The sequence below is a fragment of the Etheostoma spectabile genome, unplaced genomic scaffold (assembly GCF_008692095.1).
Source record: "Etheostoma spectabile isolate EspeVRDwgs_2016 unplaced genomic scaffold, UIUC_Espe_1.0 scaffold00569809, whole genome shotgun sequence".
Taxonomy (NCBI): domain Eukaryota; kingdom Metazoa; phylum Chordata; class Actinopteri; order Perciformes; family Percidae; genus Etheostoma; species Etheostoma spectabile.
Window position 1 is genome coordinate 3063 of NW_022605340.1, and position 18261 is coordinate 21323.

At 39.5% G+C, this 18261-nt stretch overlaps 1 protein-coding gene and 1 pseudogene across 2 annotated transcripts; both read right to left on the reverse strand.

The window, feature by feature from the left end:
• Window positions 1-905: 905 nt before the first annotated feature.
• Window positions 906-1022, reverse strand: LOC116685419 (uncharacterized; annotated as a pseudogene).
• An 815-nt stretch (window positions 1023-1837) lies between these two features.
• Window positions 1838-12346, reverse strand: LOC116685418 (C-type lectin domain family 4 member F). 2 transcript variants are annotated; one of them, XM_032510482.1, is made up of 11 exons: window positions 12103-12346; window positions 10853-10939; window positions 10120-10155; window positions 8795-8863; window positions 8579-8614; window positions 7678-7746; window positions 7462-7497; window positions 6515-6583; window positions 2240-2372; window positions 1957-2057; window positions 1838-1866 (listed from the first exon to the last, which is right to left on the reverse strand). In XM_032510482.1, exons 1-10 carry the CDS (start codon window positions 12221-12223, stop codon window positions 2048-2050), a joined length of 666 nt encoding a protein of 221 aa, XP_032366373.1. In that variant the 5' UTR covers window positions 12224-12346; the 3' UTR covers window positions 1838-1866; window positions 1957-2047. The 2 variants fall into 2 exon arrangements, with proteins under 2 accessions (XP_032366373.1, XP_032366374.1); XM_032510483.1 differs by lacking the exons at window positions 8579-8614; window positions 8795-8863.
• Window positions 12347-18261: the final 5915 nt, after the last annotated feature.

Here is an 18261-nt window from a genome sequence, read left to right on the forward strand (position 1 = left end):
TGAGTGGAAAGTAATTGCATATTACAGTTAAAGTACGGTAGGGCGGATGTAAATGTAAACAATTGGTACGTAAATAAACAGTCAGCAGTGGAAATTGAAATGTAAGTAGTGTGCAAAAAGGTAAGTAGTGCAAAAGATGCAGATGTAAACAGTCGTTACTATAGTAACAGTCAGCAGTGCAGGTGAACATATAATATTGCAGATAACAAAATGGAGGCAGGTGTGAGGAGGGAGAGGAGAGTCTATCAGTATATGAGGGGAGTGGGATCAATGACGAATGGAGTTCAATAAAGAGACAGCTCTGGGGAAAAAAAACTGTTCTTAGTCTGTGGTCCTGGTCCGGAGGGCCCTGAAACGCCTGCGGAGGGCAGGAGAGAAAACAGTCTGTGGGCTGGGTGAGAGGAGTCCTTCAGGATGCTGCGAGCTCGATGCAGACAGCGTTTCCTCTGGATGGCTCGATGGCGGGTAGTGGAGTCCCGGTGATGCGCTGGGCGGTTTTCACCACCCGCTGCAGTGCCTTGCGCTCTGCCACAGAACAGCTCCCATACCACACTACAGCACAGTTGGTCAGGATGCTTTCTATTGCACAGCGATAGAAGTTCACCAGGATAGTCGAGGAAAGGTGATTCTTCCTCAGTGTCCTCAGGAAGAAGAGGCGCTGGTGAGCCTTCTTGACCAGGCAGGAGGTGTTGGTTGACCAGGACATGTCTGCCGAGATGTGGATCCCCAGATATGGTCAAACTGCAAGTATTTTGAACTCCTACTTGAATTTTTGAACACTGAGATTGTTTATTTTAATTCTAAATAATTATGGTGCTTCAAAAAAAAAAGTTACGTTCTCTACACAGTTTCCTTGTCAGCTCTGCGTCCAGCAAAGAAGTCACAGCGCCTTATGCTAACTAAAAAGCTAAGCACCAGGTATTCCCAGGCGGTCTCCCATCCAAGTACTAAGCCGGCCCAACCCTGCTTGGCTTCCGAGATCAGACGAGAGAGGGCGCTTTCAGGGTGGTGTGGCCGTAAGCAACCATACAAGGCGAAATCCAGCTATTTCTAGATGTGAAGACCTGAAGGTTCTCAAAACTTAAATAAACAGCTTGGGGTTGAGGAATACTGAACTACATGTAATCACACTATTAGTTCACGTAAACATTTTGTCGTAGCTTGCTAGTAGTTCAACTACCTTCACCTTGGAATCAAGAAGTGGTATTGCTTTTTGCTCTTTTTTGCACTATAATTTACACTTCTGAATTTTCAAGAGTTCTTTGATTTGTTTTGTTCCACATTGATCGTCTGTTGCTCACTAAATACTTTCATGTATTTCCATGTTTCTATTTTTATATGTATTTTATTTTCCACAAAAAACACACAAAAACATTTAATTTCACAATGACCAAAATGTACACCCTAACAAACACATGAAGGCACTTTGAATATGATGGAAGTATCTGCTGATGTAGTAGAAATGTCACAAGATACTAAAATAACATCTTAATGGATATAAAGAAATCATCAGACATGGAATAATAACAAATGCTCATAAGTCAAGGTGAAATCAAACAAATAAATTGCCCATTTTCTAGATAGACATTCTCCTGAATTAACAGCACCCGTTCTTTCCCCCCCAACCCTCCTTTTAACCGTACCTGAGAGGAGACGGTACCAATTCAATTGTATCAGCAATATATTTATCGTTAGTTTTCTGTCTGGTGGGTTTGGATGGAGAGTTATGGAAGGGCTTTCAATTCACAGATCCAGTTCCTTGAATTGGAACAGCTTAGATCATTCCAGCCGTTTTCAGAATCATAATAACGTATTTCCAGACAGTTTTCAACCTTCCCACCGTTAGGCTCCCCGAAATTCCAGTAGCTGAAAAAAGAGATTTAATGAGAGAACACAACCCAAGAATAACAAGATAGTAATTTAGTTTGAATGGACCAAATGGAAAAATGTGGGAACCTTTCGTTCAGTGGAGTCCCATCCACCCATTTCCACGTCCCCTCTGTCTCTGAGTCAGTCAGGCCAATCCACATTTCATTCTTGAATTTCATTATGAAATCCTTGTTTAAAAAGAGTCAAATACTTTAAACAATATAACAGAATCTTTACAACATTCACACCCCTTGAACTAATTTTTATGTTTCAACCTGTTTTAACATGTATTCTTCTTCTAAATCTTCGTCTGACACACACATACACACACAAACACACACACACACCACACAAACACACACACACGTACCTGTTCTTCTTTGCTGTTATAATCACCAGGTCTGCACCCTTTTGAAGACAGGCATCTCTACTCTCTTGCCAGGATTTAGTGACAGAAGATTTGTAGTAGAAACTACCACTGAAATATTCCCATCCTCCTTGAGCTTAGTGAAAACAGAAAGAACCCAAATGAACAACATTATTATCATTGGGACAACAAAAGGGCAATATGTTATTTGGTGGAAAATAAAAATGATTGTAAAGTAACAAATGTAAATGTGACATAGTCATAAATGTTGCATAAGGCCAGAATTATGAATTAAATGTGAGCAAAACCGTTTACGTTCCCAAAGCCAATATATAAATTCTTAAAATCTATTGCACCATTCATTCTGTAGCTCGTAGTTTTCTTCCTTTTGGACTGATGCTATAACTTAGTAAAGGAAGAATGAACAAGGAAGGAATATTGTTGACATATTTGAAATGCAGAACGATGTTTGTGACGGACTATATGTTGAGTTATGGGATTTTGGAACTTCATGATTGTAATGGGTTGGGTTGGACCCAGACAGAAACAACACAGGCTAGAGGATGACGGTAAAGAAAAAGGTTTAATCCAACAAAAACATGTGATACAGGTACAGGTGGTGGAGGTATGGATGAGGGTTCCAAGGAGAGGGTCTGGAGGAAACTGCAACACGAACAGTGGGATACAAACACTGTTCGTCACCCGCCCTCTCTGGGCTATCAGTCAGTGAGCTTGTAGACAATTTCAACTGTTAAAATTACAAATGTTATTGATGCCATTGCTCCCACTAAGGTCAAAGTTGTCTCTGGTAAGAAAAGATCTCCATGGAGAAATGTCCTACTGGTGAGAACAGAAAAAAAGAGAGTGTAGGAAAGCTGAACGAAGGTGGCGAAAAACAAATCTCCTGGTCCATTATAACACCTATAAAGAGAGACTTCGCATTTATAATTTGGAACTGAGGAATGCAAGAAGGTCCTCTTCTCTGATATTATCTCTAGAAACAATAATAATTCACGTGCTTTGTTTGCTACTGTTGATAGGTTAACAAACCCTCCAGTACCAGTAGCATCTGAACTTTATCTACCAAGGCCTGCAATGACTTTGCCTCCTTCTTCAAAGACAAAATTCAGAAGATTAGACAAACAGTCAGTGCCTCCATATCAAGTTCAGGACATGTGTTGTCACAGTGTTCAAGCAAAACTAGTTCCAATATGACAGAATTTCACACAATCAACCATACAAACCTGGAGGACATTATTCAACATCTGAAAACCTCGACCTGTTGCCTTGATATTTACCAACGGGACTTTTCAAAAATGTTTCCAATGGTGACTTCTGATCTTCTACAGATTGTGAACACATCTCTTCTTTCAGGTATCTTTCCACAGGCCCTGAAAACTGCAGTAATTAGCCACTTTTAAAAAGAACAACCTAGACAAGTCACTAATGAGCACTATAGGCCAATATCAACCTTCCGTTTTTAAGTAAAATCATGAAAAAGTAGTCTTTCAACAACTCAACCATTTCTTGTCACTAAGCAACAGTTTGATACCTTTCAGTCGGGTTTCCGACCACACCACAGCACTGAAACGGCTCTTGTCAAAGTCTTTAATGACATCCACCTAACACAGATAGTGGCAAAATTTCAATCTTAGTATTACTTGATCTCAGTGCTGCATTTGACACGGTCGACCATGACATATACTAGACCGATTGGAAAACTGGGTAGGACTTTCTGGCTTAGTACTAAACTGGTTTGAATCCTACCTAAAGAATAGGGATTACTTTGTGTCAATAGGTAATTATACATCTGAGCGTACAAATATGACATGCGGAGTTCCGCAAGGCTCCATTCTGGGGCCTCTTTTAACATCTACATGCTTCCACTGGCTCAGATTATGGAGAAAAAACAAAATAAGTTACCATAGTTATGCGGATGACACACAAATTTACATAACCTTATCGCCAGGGGACTATAGTCAAATACAAAACTGACTAACTGCATCAAACAAATTAACGACTGGATGTGCCAGAACTTTCTGAAATTAAATGAAGGAAAAACTGAGGTAGTTGTTTTGGAAAAAAAGAGGAACGATTAAAAGTCTGCGCTCAGCTTCAAACAACAATGTTAAAACAACAGACAAAGCCAGAAATCTGGGTGTAGTCATGGACTCAGACCTGAACTTTAACAGCCACATTAAGACAATTACAAAGTCAGCCTACTATCACCTAAAGAACATATCAAGGGTTAAAGGACTTATGTGTCAACAGGACTTGGAAAAACTGGTCCATGCTTTCATCTTCAGTAGACTTGACTACTGTAACGGGGTCTTACAGGTCTCCCTAAAAAATCAATCAGACAGCTGCAGCTGATTCAGAACGCTGCTGCTCGAGTCCTCACTAAGACCAAGAGACTGGATCACATCACTCCAGTTCTGAAGTCTTTACACTGGCTTCCGTGTCTCAAAGAATTGATTTCAAAGTACTCTTGCTAGTTTATAAATCCCTTAACGGTTTAGGTCCAAAATACATTTCTGATCTGCTAACACTATGACCCCCCCAGACCTCTCAGGTCATCTGGGACAGGTCTACTTTCTGTCCCCAGAGTCAGAACTAAACAGGGTGAAGCAGCTTTCAGTTTCTATGCTCCTCATATCTGGAATAAACTCCCAGAAACTGTAGATCCGCTGCTACTCTCAGTTCTTTTAAATCAAGGCTGAAGACCTTTCTTTTTGATGCTGCCTTTCTTTAATTAATGCTCATTTCTTTCTTATGCTGCACTGTAACTTTTATTCTTGTGTTTATGTGTCCTAATGTTTCTATTTTGTTTTTAACTGTCTATTCATGTGTCTTATTGATTTAATGCTTATGACTTTTAACTGTTTGTACTTGTGTTTTTATCTGTTTTAATGATTTTGTGTAAAGCACTTTGAATTGCCTGTTGCTGAAATGTGCTATACAAATAAAGCTGCCTTGCCTTGCCTTGACGAGAACAAAAACAAAGTTAGTCGATAGCATAGCAGGTGAGCAACGTGCACTAAAGACTGGCCAAGTTACCACTTAGGGGTAGCAATGAACTGGCGCTGAAGAGGTGGTCAGCCCGGGTTTATATACTGTGGAGATGGGATGATGGAGATAGATTGCAGCTGTGGAGCTGGATTAATGAGGATGGGTTGCAGCTGTGTGGCAGGCGAATGGCATAGTGTGGTCACACCTCCCCAGCAGATTCCAATATGGTGACCCGTAGTGGAAGACAGACTTACAGACAGACACACAAGGGAAAGGGAAAACAGACACAGACAGCAGCGGACCCATGACAATGATAATGATTTTGTGTCTCATTCACTCAAAACAGGAACTCTATTTACGTGTTGTATGGCCGTCTTCTTCCCAGTAAAACATAAAAGTTCCATAGAATTGCTTAAAAAATAATCTTTCATATGTCAGTGTTCCCCACACCGTCCAGGTAGATTCAGTCAGAATTATATATTTTTTCCCATTCCCATTGTTTTTGAATAAATTAAACCTTTATTGCCCCAGGGGGATTTTGTTTTGCACTCAAAGGAGCCACATTTAAACACGGAGCCCATACAACAGTAAAACAAGAAAAGACAATAAGAAGACAATAAAACCACACCAACATCCGACAGCAAGGAAGATTTAATACAGAAAAACAGAAAATAAACAACGGCAACAACGACAACGCAGTACTGGTGGTGACATGGATCAGTCCACTAGCTAAGATGATTTAATAAAAAAAAGTGGCCAATATCAAATGTCTATGTGCCTATGTATGATCTATTCAGTAACGGAATGCTACTTGGCACAAATGATGTAATGGCACGTTTGGTTTTAGTTGTTTAGTTTAAATATGTATATATATATATATATTTCCAACTCACAATTAAATATAAAAAAAGTATATTTATAATATAATATATATACAAACTACAATACATGTGTCATTTTCAGACCCATTAGAAATCTTTCAAGGGCGGGCTGGTTTAATATTTATTCGATAGGGAGTGGGACGTCCACATAAAGAGCGGGTCCAGCATTTAGGAGCTCTTCATGGTCAGTGCTTTAACCCACTGGTCATAGGTTGGCCCAGCTAGGTTTCATAAAACACTTTATTAACACTGATATATCTGTCTATCTCTTCTATTTCTGGACAATCTTAATATTTACTGGGAACTTTACATGTAAAATAATCACAGGCATTTGTCCATTATTGGACTTGCCCTCTTCTTTGATTATTGAATTATTCATCACACTTACCTACTTCATTCAGCTTCCTCTTCAGGTCCTCTCTCTCCTCAGTCAGGGTTTTGAAACCAGCCTCCACATCTGAAACAGAATTCTCTACGAATGTTAGCGAGGCACAAGTTCCTTTCTCTTCTCTTTAGAGAACAGAGTATCAGAAACTGCTGAATGTGACTGCTGGAAAGAAAGTGTGGATTATAATGTAGCACATTGTTACTATTCATTAAGGAATCTAAATTTATGAAAAGGTTTTTTAATTATTTTAATCTGTATAGTCTAAAATGATCTGTTGGTTCCTCTTCATCTAAAACTAGAGCTGGAGTGTATGGAGATAATCAAATATCACAATATTTTGACCAAATACCTCAATATTGATATTGCTGCAAGATTTTTGTACTTTCACAAAATATTTACACAATGACAGTTTTGATGAATAATCATCAGTGAGATGGATTTAAAGAGTAAGGCAAAAAACAGAACAGCTGGAACAGTGTTGTAAGTTCAGATAAGGACATCACTTTACTGTAGGGCAGCCTTTAAAACCAGGAAAAGACTCCACTCATACCATTTTACAATAACCTAAATCTGACATGATATCTAGTCTCATATAAGGATGTCAATCAAATATTGATATATATCCCAGCCCTATCTAATACCGTATCATTAGCTCTTTTACAACTGCATCAGTGATCACTAGTGACCCTCTCGCATTTCCAGACCTATGGTGTCTCCATGGCGCTGCGGGCGTACATCTGGCCCCCCCACATTATAGTGCTGATTGAGCCACATTTTTCTGTCCGAGCCCGGTCTGCGTCGGACAGAGATAAAATCTCTTTTTTTTCTCATACTAATGACACATGTGCGGTTGTTTGTGTGGAAAGCCCAAGTCTTTCTAATTACCGGAAATAGAAGGGCGTGACTGCGGCTCTCTATGGTAAAAGTAGTTTCATCATCATACTTACCCAGCTTGGTTCTCTTCAAAGCGTCTCTCTCTGAAACTGTCATTTAGAGAAGAGAAGTTATCATTTTTGTCATCATAATCAGAGTAGTGGTCATTTGTTTAGTTTAACTTTGGGAAGATAAACTTCTTGTATTCTCTAAGGTTTTAGGGATTTATTGAGTCTTTCCTTTCCACCCTTCTGGATCCACACTCTGATTATTAAATCCATCCTACTTACCTGAGATATTCAGCTTCCTCTTCAGGTCCTCTCTCTCCTCAGTCAGGTTTTTGAAACTAGCCTCAACATCTGAAACAGAATCCCCATTGTCTGCTGCATGATCTATAGATGACAGGGTGTTTCTTTCCTCTTCTTCATCTAATATCATAGCATTAGCTTTCTTGTAACTGCATCAGTGATCACTAGTGATCCTGAGATGATTTCTTTTTGGATCTCATCCTCTCCCTGAATGTAGAAACACAGAACTGAAACTGCTGTGTCACTGAATGTTACAGTATAGTAAAAAAGAAGTGTGGATTATGATGTGGAACTTTGTTACCATAAGTTGAAGCCAGAAGGGTTTGTGATGACGCTACCAAGTCGTAAGTCGTGAGTCGTGACTTACAGGCTAAAATACGACAATATTAATCATGACAGTAACATAAACATGGGGGGAGGGGCGAGCTTGCTCTGTTTTGTTTGAAATTTACTTGGAACATCAACAGAAGTGACTATGCGAGACTCCACTCATACCATTTTACAATAACCTAAATCTAAGATGATATCTAGTCTCATATAAGGATATCAATAAAATATTGATATACATCCCAGCCCTATCTAATACTGTATCATTAGCTCTTTTACAACTGCATCAGTGATCACTAGTGACCCTCTCGCATTTCCAGACCTACGGTGTCTCCATGGCGTATATCTGGCCCCCCAACATTAGAGTGCTGATTGAGCCGCATTTTTCTGTCCAAGCCCGGTCCGCATGTGACAGAGATAAAATCTCTTTTTTTTCTCATACTAATGACACATGTGCGGTTGTTTGTGTGGAAAGCCCAAGTCTTTCTAATTACCGGAAATAGAAGGGCGTGACTGCGGCTCTCTATGGTAAAAGTAGTTTCATCATCATACTTACCCAGCTTGGTTCTCTTCAAAGCGTCTCTCTCTGAAACTGTCATTTAGAGAGGAGAGGTTATCATTTTTGTCATCATAATCAGAGTAGTAGTCATTTGTTTAGTTTAACTTTGGGAAGATAAACTTCTTGTATTCTCTAAGGTTTTAGGGATTTATTGAGTCTTTCCCTTCCACCCTTCTGGATCACAACTCTGATTATTAAATCCATCCTACTTACCTGAGATATTCAGCTTCCTCTTCAGGTCCTCTCTCTCCTCAGTCAGGTTTTTGAAACTAGTCTCAACATCTGGAACAGAATCCCCATTGTCTGTTGCATTGATCTATAGATGACAGGGTGTTTCTTTCCTCTTCTTCATCTAATATCGTAGCATTAGCTTTCTTGTAACTCATCCTCTCCACGAATGTAGGAACACAGTACTGAAACTGCTGTGTCACTGAATTTTACAGCAGAAGAAGTAAGCAAAAGAAGTGTGGATTAAGATGTGGAACTTTGTTACCATAGGTTAAAGCCCGAAGGGTTTGTGATGACGCAACCAAGTCGTGAGTCGTGAGTCGTGAGTCGTGACTTACAGGCTAAAATACGACAAATTAGTCATGACAGTAACAGAAACATGGGGGGAAGGGCGAGCTTGCTCGGTTTTGTTTGAAATTTACTTGGAACATCAACAGAAGTGACTATGCGAGAACTCATAGTGCACCTTTTACTGATCAACACTTTTGTAATCTGCATAGTGGCCAGTTGCCCTTCATAGTCTAAAGTGATCTGATCAACTCAAACCACCAACAGTGGATTATCATATCAATCCTAGTCTCACATTGCCAGACAAATCTCCACACAGCTGTGGAGGAAGGTCTGGGCCCTCCACACGTAGACTAAAAAACACGGTCAGGGGTCTCTTTGCATTTCTTTAAACCAATCACAATCGTCTTGGGCGGCGCTGAGCTCTGGAGGGAGCGAACGGGGCTCTGCTAAATCACCTCGGGAAGGAACTTGTTTTGGTGAAACATTTACATTAGTTACCTTTTACAGCTTGTAATGAGCCACTTTGTCATCTAGCATGCTGAGACCTATTTTTTGCGGGACACAAAGTTTACTGGCTGACAAATATATTATAATATATTCATTTATCTTTGTTCATTTTCTGGCCACTTGGGGAGGAAGGCTCCTGGAACATGATAACACATACAACAACGTGACTTTGTGAAGTTATCATTCGGTTGATGTGTTATCAAAACAATTTCCTTTATAGATATGCAACAGACACAGACCAGCCTTATTATTGATTTAGAGTAGTGTATCTGTCCACATGATGAGTCAAAGTCCCTGTTATCCACTCTTCTTTTAGCTCTTTTCTGCTCCTGTTTGTCACTTCAGTGTTCAGCCTGAGAAATTATCTCATCAGTCCTCACTGACAGGATTTAACTGGGATATTTATATTATATTTAACATGTGTAACATCTTTATTTACCTTGCATGGACGTACTGTACAACCCTTAAGATCTAAACCCTTATTAGTGGAGTAGTTTCATCATCGTACTCACCAAAGTTGGTTCTTTTGAACTCGTCTCTCTCTGAAACTGTCATAATGAGAGGAGAGGTTTTCATTATTACAACAGAATCAGATTAATAGTAGTTTGTGTTCTCTAAGAAACACAGAGCCGAGGTGGTGTCAGTGACACATCTGTTTGGTGGCTATATCATATGAGGGACGGCAGACTTTAGGTTGTGAGGGGTTAATTTCATTTTAACAGCCAAGAACACAAAACAAGGATCTCTGATCTTCTTCTACAGCGTCCCAAACAAATTTAATCTTTGCTACTTAATAATGCTGACTTGTATAGAAACTTTAAGACATTGGTACGTAATTAGGAACTTTACAGGGACATTTAGCCAATATTGGACTCTCAGTCTCTCTCTCAGATGGATTATACTAATAAAGAGATTAATAAGTGTAAAACACAATTTCCAACATGGCTTTCTTGACTAAAATCTAGTAAATTATTGATCAGGACTAAAAGTTATTCAAAGGTTTACTTTAAGAATACGGTAAGTGTTGTAAAGGATATTGTTTTGAAATTTAAAATAAATAAATAAAAGATGACATTGTTGTCCACCCCTACTGCACAGTGACAATAATATTTCTAAATACTTCTGGAGCATGTGATTGTCATAACTTGTAAGAGAATGACTTTACTGGAACTGAGGGTTTTTCCGTTAACACTTTCCTGTTACAGAGGTGAGATTATAAATTAGTAACAAGTTCAGAATACTTACAGGGAGAAAGAAGAAGAATGATGACAGCAGCTTGTACCACACAAAGGAGTCCAAGGATCACAGCAGCCAGCCTGGACCGTTTTATACCTGTATGTAGAACACACACACACACACACACACACACACACACACACACAATCAGAGTTTTCAATTACATAACCAACCTTAACCCTGACATTCATTTTGTGGAGAACTAATTAATATATATATAAAATGTAAAAATTGTAAACTTTAATAAAAGATCTTAAAATGCATGAATGGTTAATCAAAATTAAACATTAAAAAAGAAGCTAATTCCACATCTGCACTCAACCTTGAGGTTGCTTTGCTATGATTGAATGTAGAAGATACGATTAGGATCACAGATCGTGGCCAAGCGTTTTTAGGCGTGGGAACGAGAAAAGTGTATGCAAAAAGAGACGGCACAACAGACTTTTGCTCCAGCCAATTTAGTTTATACAACACAAGTAAACCTATAGACGATGCTCTCAAAATGTTTTAAAAGGGTATCCATCCATCCATCTTCCTTCGCTTATCCGGTATTGGGTTGCGGGGGCAGCAGCTCCAGCAGGGGACCCAAAACTTCTCTTTCCTAAACCACATCACATGTTTGAACACCAATCTTTGAAATTGGTCCAGTGAGAGGCGAGAAAGCAGTGACCAGCAGCCGCAGAACCGGGCTGCAATGGTACCCCATAGGGCAAATGTGCATCGGCAAAGGATCCCTTCAGAGGTAGTTCTCTGTAATACCTCTTTTTAAATATTATTTTTGGGCATTTCCACCTTCAATGGATAGGACAACTAGATATGAAAGGTGAGAGAGAGGGGGAAGACATGCAGAAAATAGTCCCAGGTCAGACTCAAACCCTGGATCTTCTGCAGTAAACCTATGTGCACCTGCTCTATCAAATGAGCTAACCCAATAAAACTTGGAAAAACCTCTTTACAAGTGAAACAGAAACATATCTTTATTTCCATGGAGTCTGTTGGGTTTAGCAGATATTACACTTTAACAGAAAAGTCAACCTCCTTAGAAATCCTTTTGATAATGTTGTCATACACTTAGAATAATAATCTGAGTCTGTCAAAGGCAAAACCAGCACTTTTGTGAACGTAAAGAAAGTACAACATATAGGTACACTACGCAATCATATTTATTCTATCTGTGATCCTCCGTAGATTACTGTTAACATTGTTGCACTTTAAAACTGAACCTTATAAAGGTAAAACCATAGGAATTTATTTCTCACCAGGCTCTGCAGCAGCCACTTTCCTGTCATCATCGGAGCAGATCTTTGATTCAACATGCCTGACTGAGGCATCAGGGATGTTTCCATATTCACGATCCTCATTATGGTAAACCATCTCCATATTTTAGCTTCTGGAGAGTGCTGAAGGTGTTAGTCAAAGTGTTTTCTTTAAATGATGCTGATCTCTGATCACATTCTTCTTTTATGTTTCTCTCTGCTTACACAGCAACTCTCTCTGTCCCATTTTTTCAGTTCCTTTATCACTCAACTTATAATTGAAGTTTTGACTAATAGGGGCGGAGCTAAAAGGGGGCCAAGGCCCTCCCTGGGCCAGTGACACCACCTTCTCTTTGTGTGGTGGAGGTGGTGCCAATCCTAATGTAGCTGTGCCATGAGAAGATCTAGGCTATAACATATTCTGTTGAACTGTAATTAGTTTCATGAGATCAGCAGCTCAACAACTAATGCAACCTTTTACCTAAGCCAAACCCTTCCATCTTGTTAATGCTGCTGTTCCCTGTATACTGTCCACCAGAGGTCAATGTCTCTCCTGTTCTTCTCAAGTAGAATTCCTAACGCTGGCCTTATAGGACATTTAAAACCAGGGTTGTTTTGGTGATTGGGGAGGACTGTATATTTGGCTGGTCTTTAAAAGGTTGTGGCCACCAGGGGCATTGATTAGAATGCAGACCCATGCAGAGTTCCATTTATTGGCAGAAAGGTCTGTGTGTGTGTGTGTGTGTGCGTGTGTGTGTGTGTTTCTGAAACAGAGATACTGACATAAATCAGTAAAATGTGGGAAAACTCAACCCCAAATATATTTTCATCTTTGTAAAACTGCTTTTCCATGTCTCACCTTGATTAATTATTGTATAAACGCAGATATTTGTGCAATTACTTAAAATCCATGGAGTAACAGCCAGGGGGACAGTTGAAACAGCTGTTTATCAATATCACCTTGTTACTGCAATCATAAGTCTTGATAATTAAATATTTGTAATCTCGTAACGACCCCATAACACACACACACAAACGCACGCACGCACGCACACACACACAAAACATATAAGTAAAACATGTTTACACTTGCTACACATAAATCCTAAAGGTTTATCAGCACTAGGAAATATAACTATTATAACTATGTTATAAGGTAATAAAAAAGTGTATGTTACTTTTAATTGAATACTGTCATTTCCTTGACCCAATATTTCACTTTTCAACAAAAATGTAAACAACACAATACTTACTGTACACAACTGTAGTGCCTTTCGAACACATTGCACCTTTTCATTAGACACTTCCGCGATTTTAAGTAAATTGCTAAGCCTGTACTTTGTTACTTTTACTTGAGTAAAGAAGTTAAATCAGTACTTCTACTTTTACCAGAGTATTTGTTAACACAATTATCTGTACTTCTACTTGAGTGCGGGCAGTGAGTACTGTTGCCATCTCTGATGGTCATTGTTATGCAGGTCACTTGATGTAATACAAGCAAATACATAAGGCCCCACCCAACAGTTTTGTGATACGTGGCGTGCAACTGTATGTCAATGATCAAGCTTGTTGCTGTGACCAAGAAACCACCAGCAAAATGACTGATACATCATCAGTTTAAAAATGTTCTTGGATGCCAAATATTTGAATTCAAAGTCAGAATCCAACTGACATGTAAGAACAATACAATGCACGTCCAGCTTCTACATTTCTGCCTGAGTCAGCTTACCCAATTTCTGAGTAACAGGAAAATAGCCTGATAAGCATACATGTGCAGCTCAACCTCAAAAAGCCATAAAGCAAATACTTGTGGCTTAAAGATCGAGCTCCCGCTCATTACACATCAGACAGGCGTAGTCTCTGTGGCGCAGTCGAGCCAACAGAATGCTAACTTTGGTTCTTTATTTTTTATTCACACATAAGTTGTGTTCAAGTAACCTTCAGTTTTCATCTCTGGATGTTTTTAAAAAATAAGCGTTGAAAAAACTCACAGTCCATGAACACAACACAGCCTCATTAATGTCCCAAAGATGTTTAAAAGGTGAATAAAGTGAGTTGAGGTAGATTTATCTTCCAGTTCCTCCCTGATGGGAGGCCTGGTATCAGATATACCACACAGACACAAACATACCATAAATCGTCATTTTTCATCCATAAACTGGTATTTCTACAACTGAACATCAGCTAATAGCAGTTTTAGAAAGCAGATGGTTCAGAGCTGCTTTGTGCTGCAGTAGAAGAAGATGGGACAGTTTTATTAGTGAGACTTTATTCAGTTGATGTTTCTAGATTTGGATCATCACGACACGAGGACAAGAAGCTGGACATTGTTGACATGTTGACTCTCATGTTCAGGAACTCTTCATGTTGGTAGAACTGGATTGTTAAACATCACTCACAGCTGAATATCAAATCAACGTTTGAAGGGTTTTCTTTCAGTTATTGTCAGTAAAGTTGTTAATAAATGATCAGATGATAACCTGCAGCTGTATTGTTTTTTTTACTCTCCATCAGATGTCTGTGAACTGGAAAATTCATCTGATTTCATCTCTGGTTATCAACATTTGAACTGTTTGACTAAAACACTTCAGGATATGTCACATCTCAAAAATAATCAACTGTTATTGGTCACTATTATGTCCTTTAAATTTTAAATAATATTGTAATATATTTAAAATGTGGAAAACAAATGTTTCTATAAACAATCATCATATAGTCTGTTTCTAAATGCTTTTAATAAAATCTATACGTTTTATCATTTGTTGATTTGATCATATCATGTTTGACAACATTATGGGATGGATCCCTACAGAGATAGATCTTTAGTTAAAGAGTAAGATCTTTTTAGTTTAACATGAAACAGAAATCACCATCACCAAACCCACCAGACTCCATGTAAATAATCACTACTTTTAGCGTGTATAGAGCAGCATATCTCCACCAGACTCCATGTAAATAATCACTACTTTTAGCTTGTATAGAGCAGCATATCTCCACCAGACTCCATGTAAATAATCACTACTTTTAGCGTGTATAGAGCAGCATATCTCCACCAGACTCCATGTAAATAATCACTACTTTTAGCATGTATAGAGCAGCATATCTCCACCAGACTCCATGTAAATAATCACTACTTTTAGCGTGTATAGAGCAGCATATCTCCACCAGACTCCATGTAAATAATCACTACTTTTAGCGTGTATAGAGCAGCATATCTCCACCAGACTCCATGTAAATAATCACTACTTTTAGCATGTATAGAGCAGCATATCTCCACCAGACTCCATGTAAATAATCACTACTTTTAGCATGTATAGAGCAGCATATCTCCACCAGACTCCATGTAAATAATCACTACTTTTAGCATGTATAGAGCAGCATATCTCCACCAGACTCCATGTAAATAATCACTACTTTTAGCATGTATAGAGCAGCATATCTCCACCAGACTCCATGTAAATAATCACTACTTTTAGCGTGTATAGAGCAGCATATCTCCACATTTATTTCAGCTTGAATGTGTGATACACCCTTAAGGGATAACATATTAACCAGCGTAGCGTTTGGTACGAATTTCATATTTTATTGGTAATCAATATTAACGTAGCGGGGAACAAAGAAAGCGGAACCAATGTGCGGGTATCGGTACACCCCGGGGCCCCGGTGACGGACACTTTCCTCCTCTTTGGAGACGAGGATGGCGGTTTGTTTTCTCTCTCATTGATGCCGTAATTCTGCTTTCCAGGTCGATACTCGGTAAAAATGACAACAGGTTTCCTTCTGCCGTGTGTGGGGTGTACTGAAGCTGTGGTGGGTTAGTTATGGAGTTTATGATGTGTAAAGGCGAGCTACAGAGCCGCGTTTGGAACCGCGGGAAACGGGTTCGTAAACAATAGAGCTAGCGGCTAGCTAACATGTGTGTATCGGGGTGGTACCATAGACAGTTAAAGACATGGACCAACAGGTCCTGTTGTTTCCATGGAGACTAACATGCTAGTTAACATTAACATAGGCACAGGCTAATTACTGCTAACTAACATGCTAGTTAACATTAACATGGACACAGGCTAATTACTGCTAACTAACATGCTAGTTAACATTAACATAGCCACAGGCTAATTACTGCTAACTAACATGCTAGTTAACATTAACATAGCCACAGGCTAATTACTGCTAGGCTCAGGCTAATTACTGGCAACTAACAGGCTAGTTAACATTAACATAGGCTCAGGCTAATTATGCTAACTAACATGCTAACATAGGGTTGTGTGTGTGATTCTGGGTGCTGGTGCTTCCATTCCCTGGTAATGAGTTATTTTGTGGTTTTTAACGTATCCTGACAGGATTGTTAATGTTAAAATGTTGTTTAACTCTTAAAGGGGAGTTCCTCCTAAAAGTTCTACAGAGTATTAGAAAAGGAATGTATTATAAGATGAACTATTATCCCCAGGTGTATGATGGTTCATGTTTTGACTCTGAAGTCGTTTGAATATTTATTTCCAGCCAAAGAGGGTTTATGATTTCCATGATGACATTAGTATAATGGAGGAGTTTTTGGAGGTAGAAAGAAGAGATATATATTACTATTGAAACTGTACAGTAAGGGTGATATTTATTTTGGTGAGTACGAGACTATTCTTGGAATTTGAGTGTGGAAGATTTTGCCCCCTGAAAAGTGGGGAGTAAAGAAAATGGTGTTACGGTTCTTAAGTGAAATGTTGTTGTTGAGGACTGTTTTATGCCTTTGTGTTTGGGAGAATTTGTAATAAACAGACAGAGATTTAGAGACGAGGACGGCGGTTCGTTCTCTCACTCACTGACTCCGTGATTCTACTTTCCAGGGTTTCTCCTATGAGAGTTAAGTAGTGAACCCCAATCAACAAAAATAATTTGTTACCCCGGTTACTCGATTTGAAACCACCGCCTTGGGACAGACGTCAAGCTGGCGACCGGAGCAGGAAAGGAGGAGGAGGAGGAGCAGCCTACAGCAGTGAAGGAGGAAGAGGAGGAGCAGCCTGCAGCAGCAGTGAAGGAGGAAGAGGAGGAGGAGCAGCCTGCAGCAGCAGTGAAGGAGGAAGAGGAGGAGTATGTGGTGGAGAAGGTTTGGACCGCAGAGTGGTGAAGGGAAGAGTAGAGTTTCTGCTGAAATGGAAGGGGTTCTCAGAGTAAGTATGAGTCTAGAATATTAATGCTTGGTGTTCTTGGTCCTGAGATATATAATATACTTACATATTGCAAATAAGTGTCAGCATGGTATCATGCCCTCAAAGTTGAAGGTTTGGTATTTTGACACTACGTTGCAGACCCACAAATAACCTTACAAGATGGCAATAGAAAAATAGATAACCTTAGAAATAGAAAAAAGAATAACAGGAATGATAATTAGAGTGAGAATGGATTGTCTAAAAACAAAGTGTGAGGAGATGTTCTTCTGTCTGCACTCACCTTTCCAGTGAGGATAACACATGGGAGCCACAAGACAACCTGGACCTAGACCTTATCACCGAGTACATGCAGAGACACAAGGAGACGGAGGAGAAGAAGAAGAAGGAGGGCAAGAGGAAAGATGTCAGGGAGGAGGAGGTGAGTGAAGGAAAGACGGTAGGGCTGCACAATTAATCAAATTTTAATCGCAATCGCGATTTTGACTTCCCACGATCAAATTTACATGATCGAGCAATTTTTTTTCAAAGCGTAATTTCATAGAACGCTCCGGGATTTTTTGCAAAGCCCATCTACCGCTACTATATGATCAGTTGTTCCCTGCACCGGGAAGCTTAGTTTCTAGATGTAGACATTCACAGAGGACAGAGTAACGGGAGGAAAACTCAACATATAACAATTGGTTATACATCGGTCTCAAGGTTGACCAGTTTACCAGTAAACGCAACACTTTGTCCCATCTGTTGTTTTTCAGACAACAGCAGTGACCAGTGCTAGTCGGTGCTAGTTAGCGTCTGTTAGCTGTTAGCTCCTCTAGGACGCACCGGTGCTAATGTCCTCGCATCCGCTGCAATGTTGTTATACGGACATGGTTTAATTTAACGTTACATGACCCATTTCTTCTGTAAAGCCGTGCCTGTGTTGGATTGAGATTTATTCTTTGCGGCTAGCCTGGTCCAGAGCAGGCTAACAGGCAGGCTAAAATTAATCCTGGAGTCT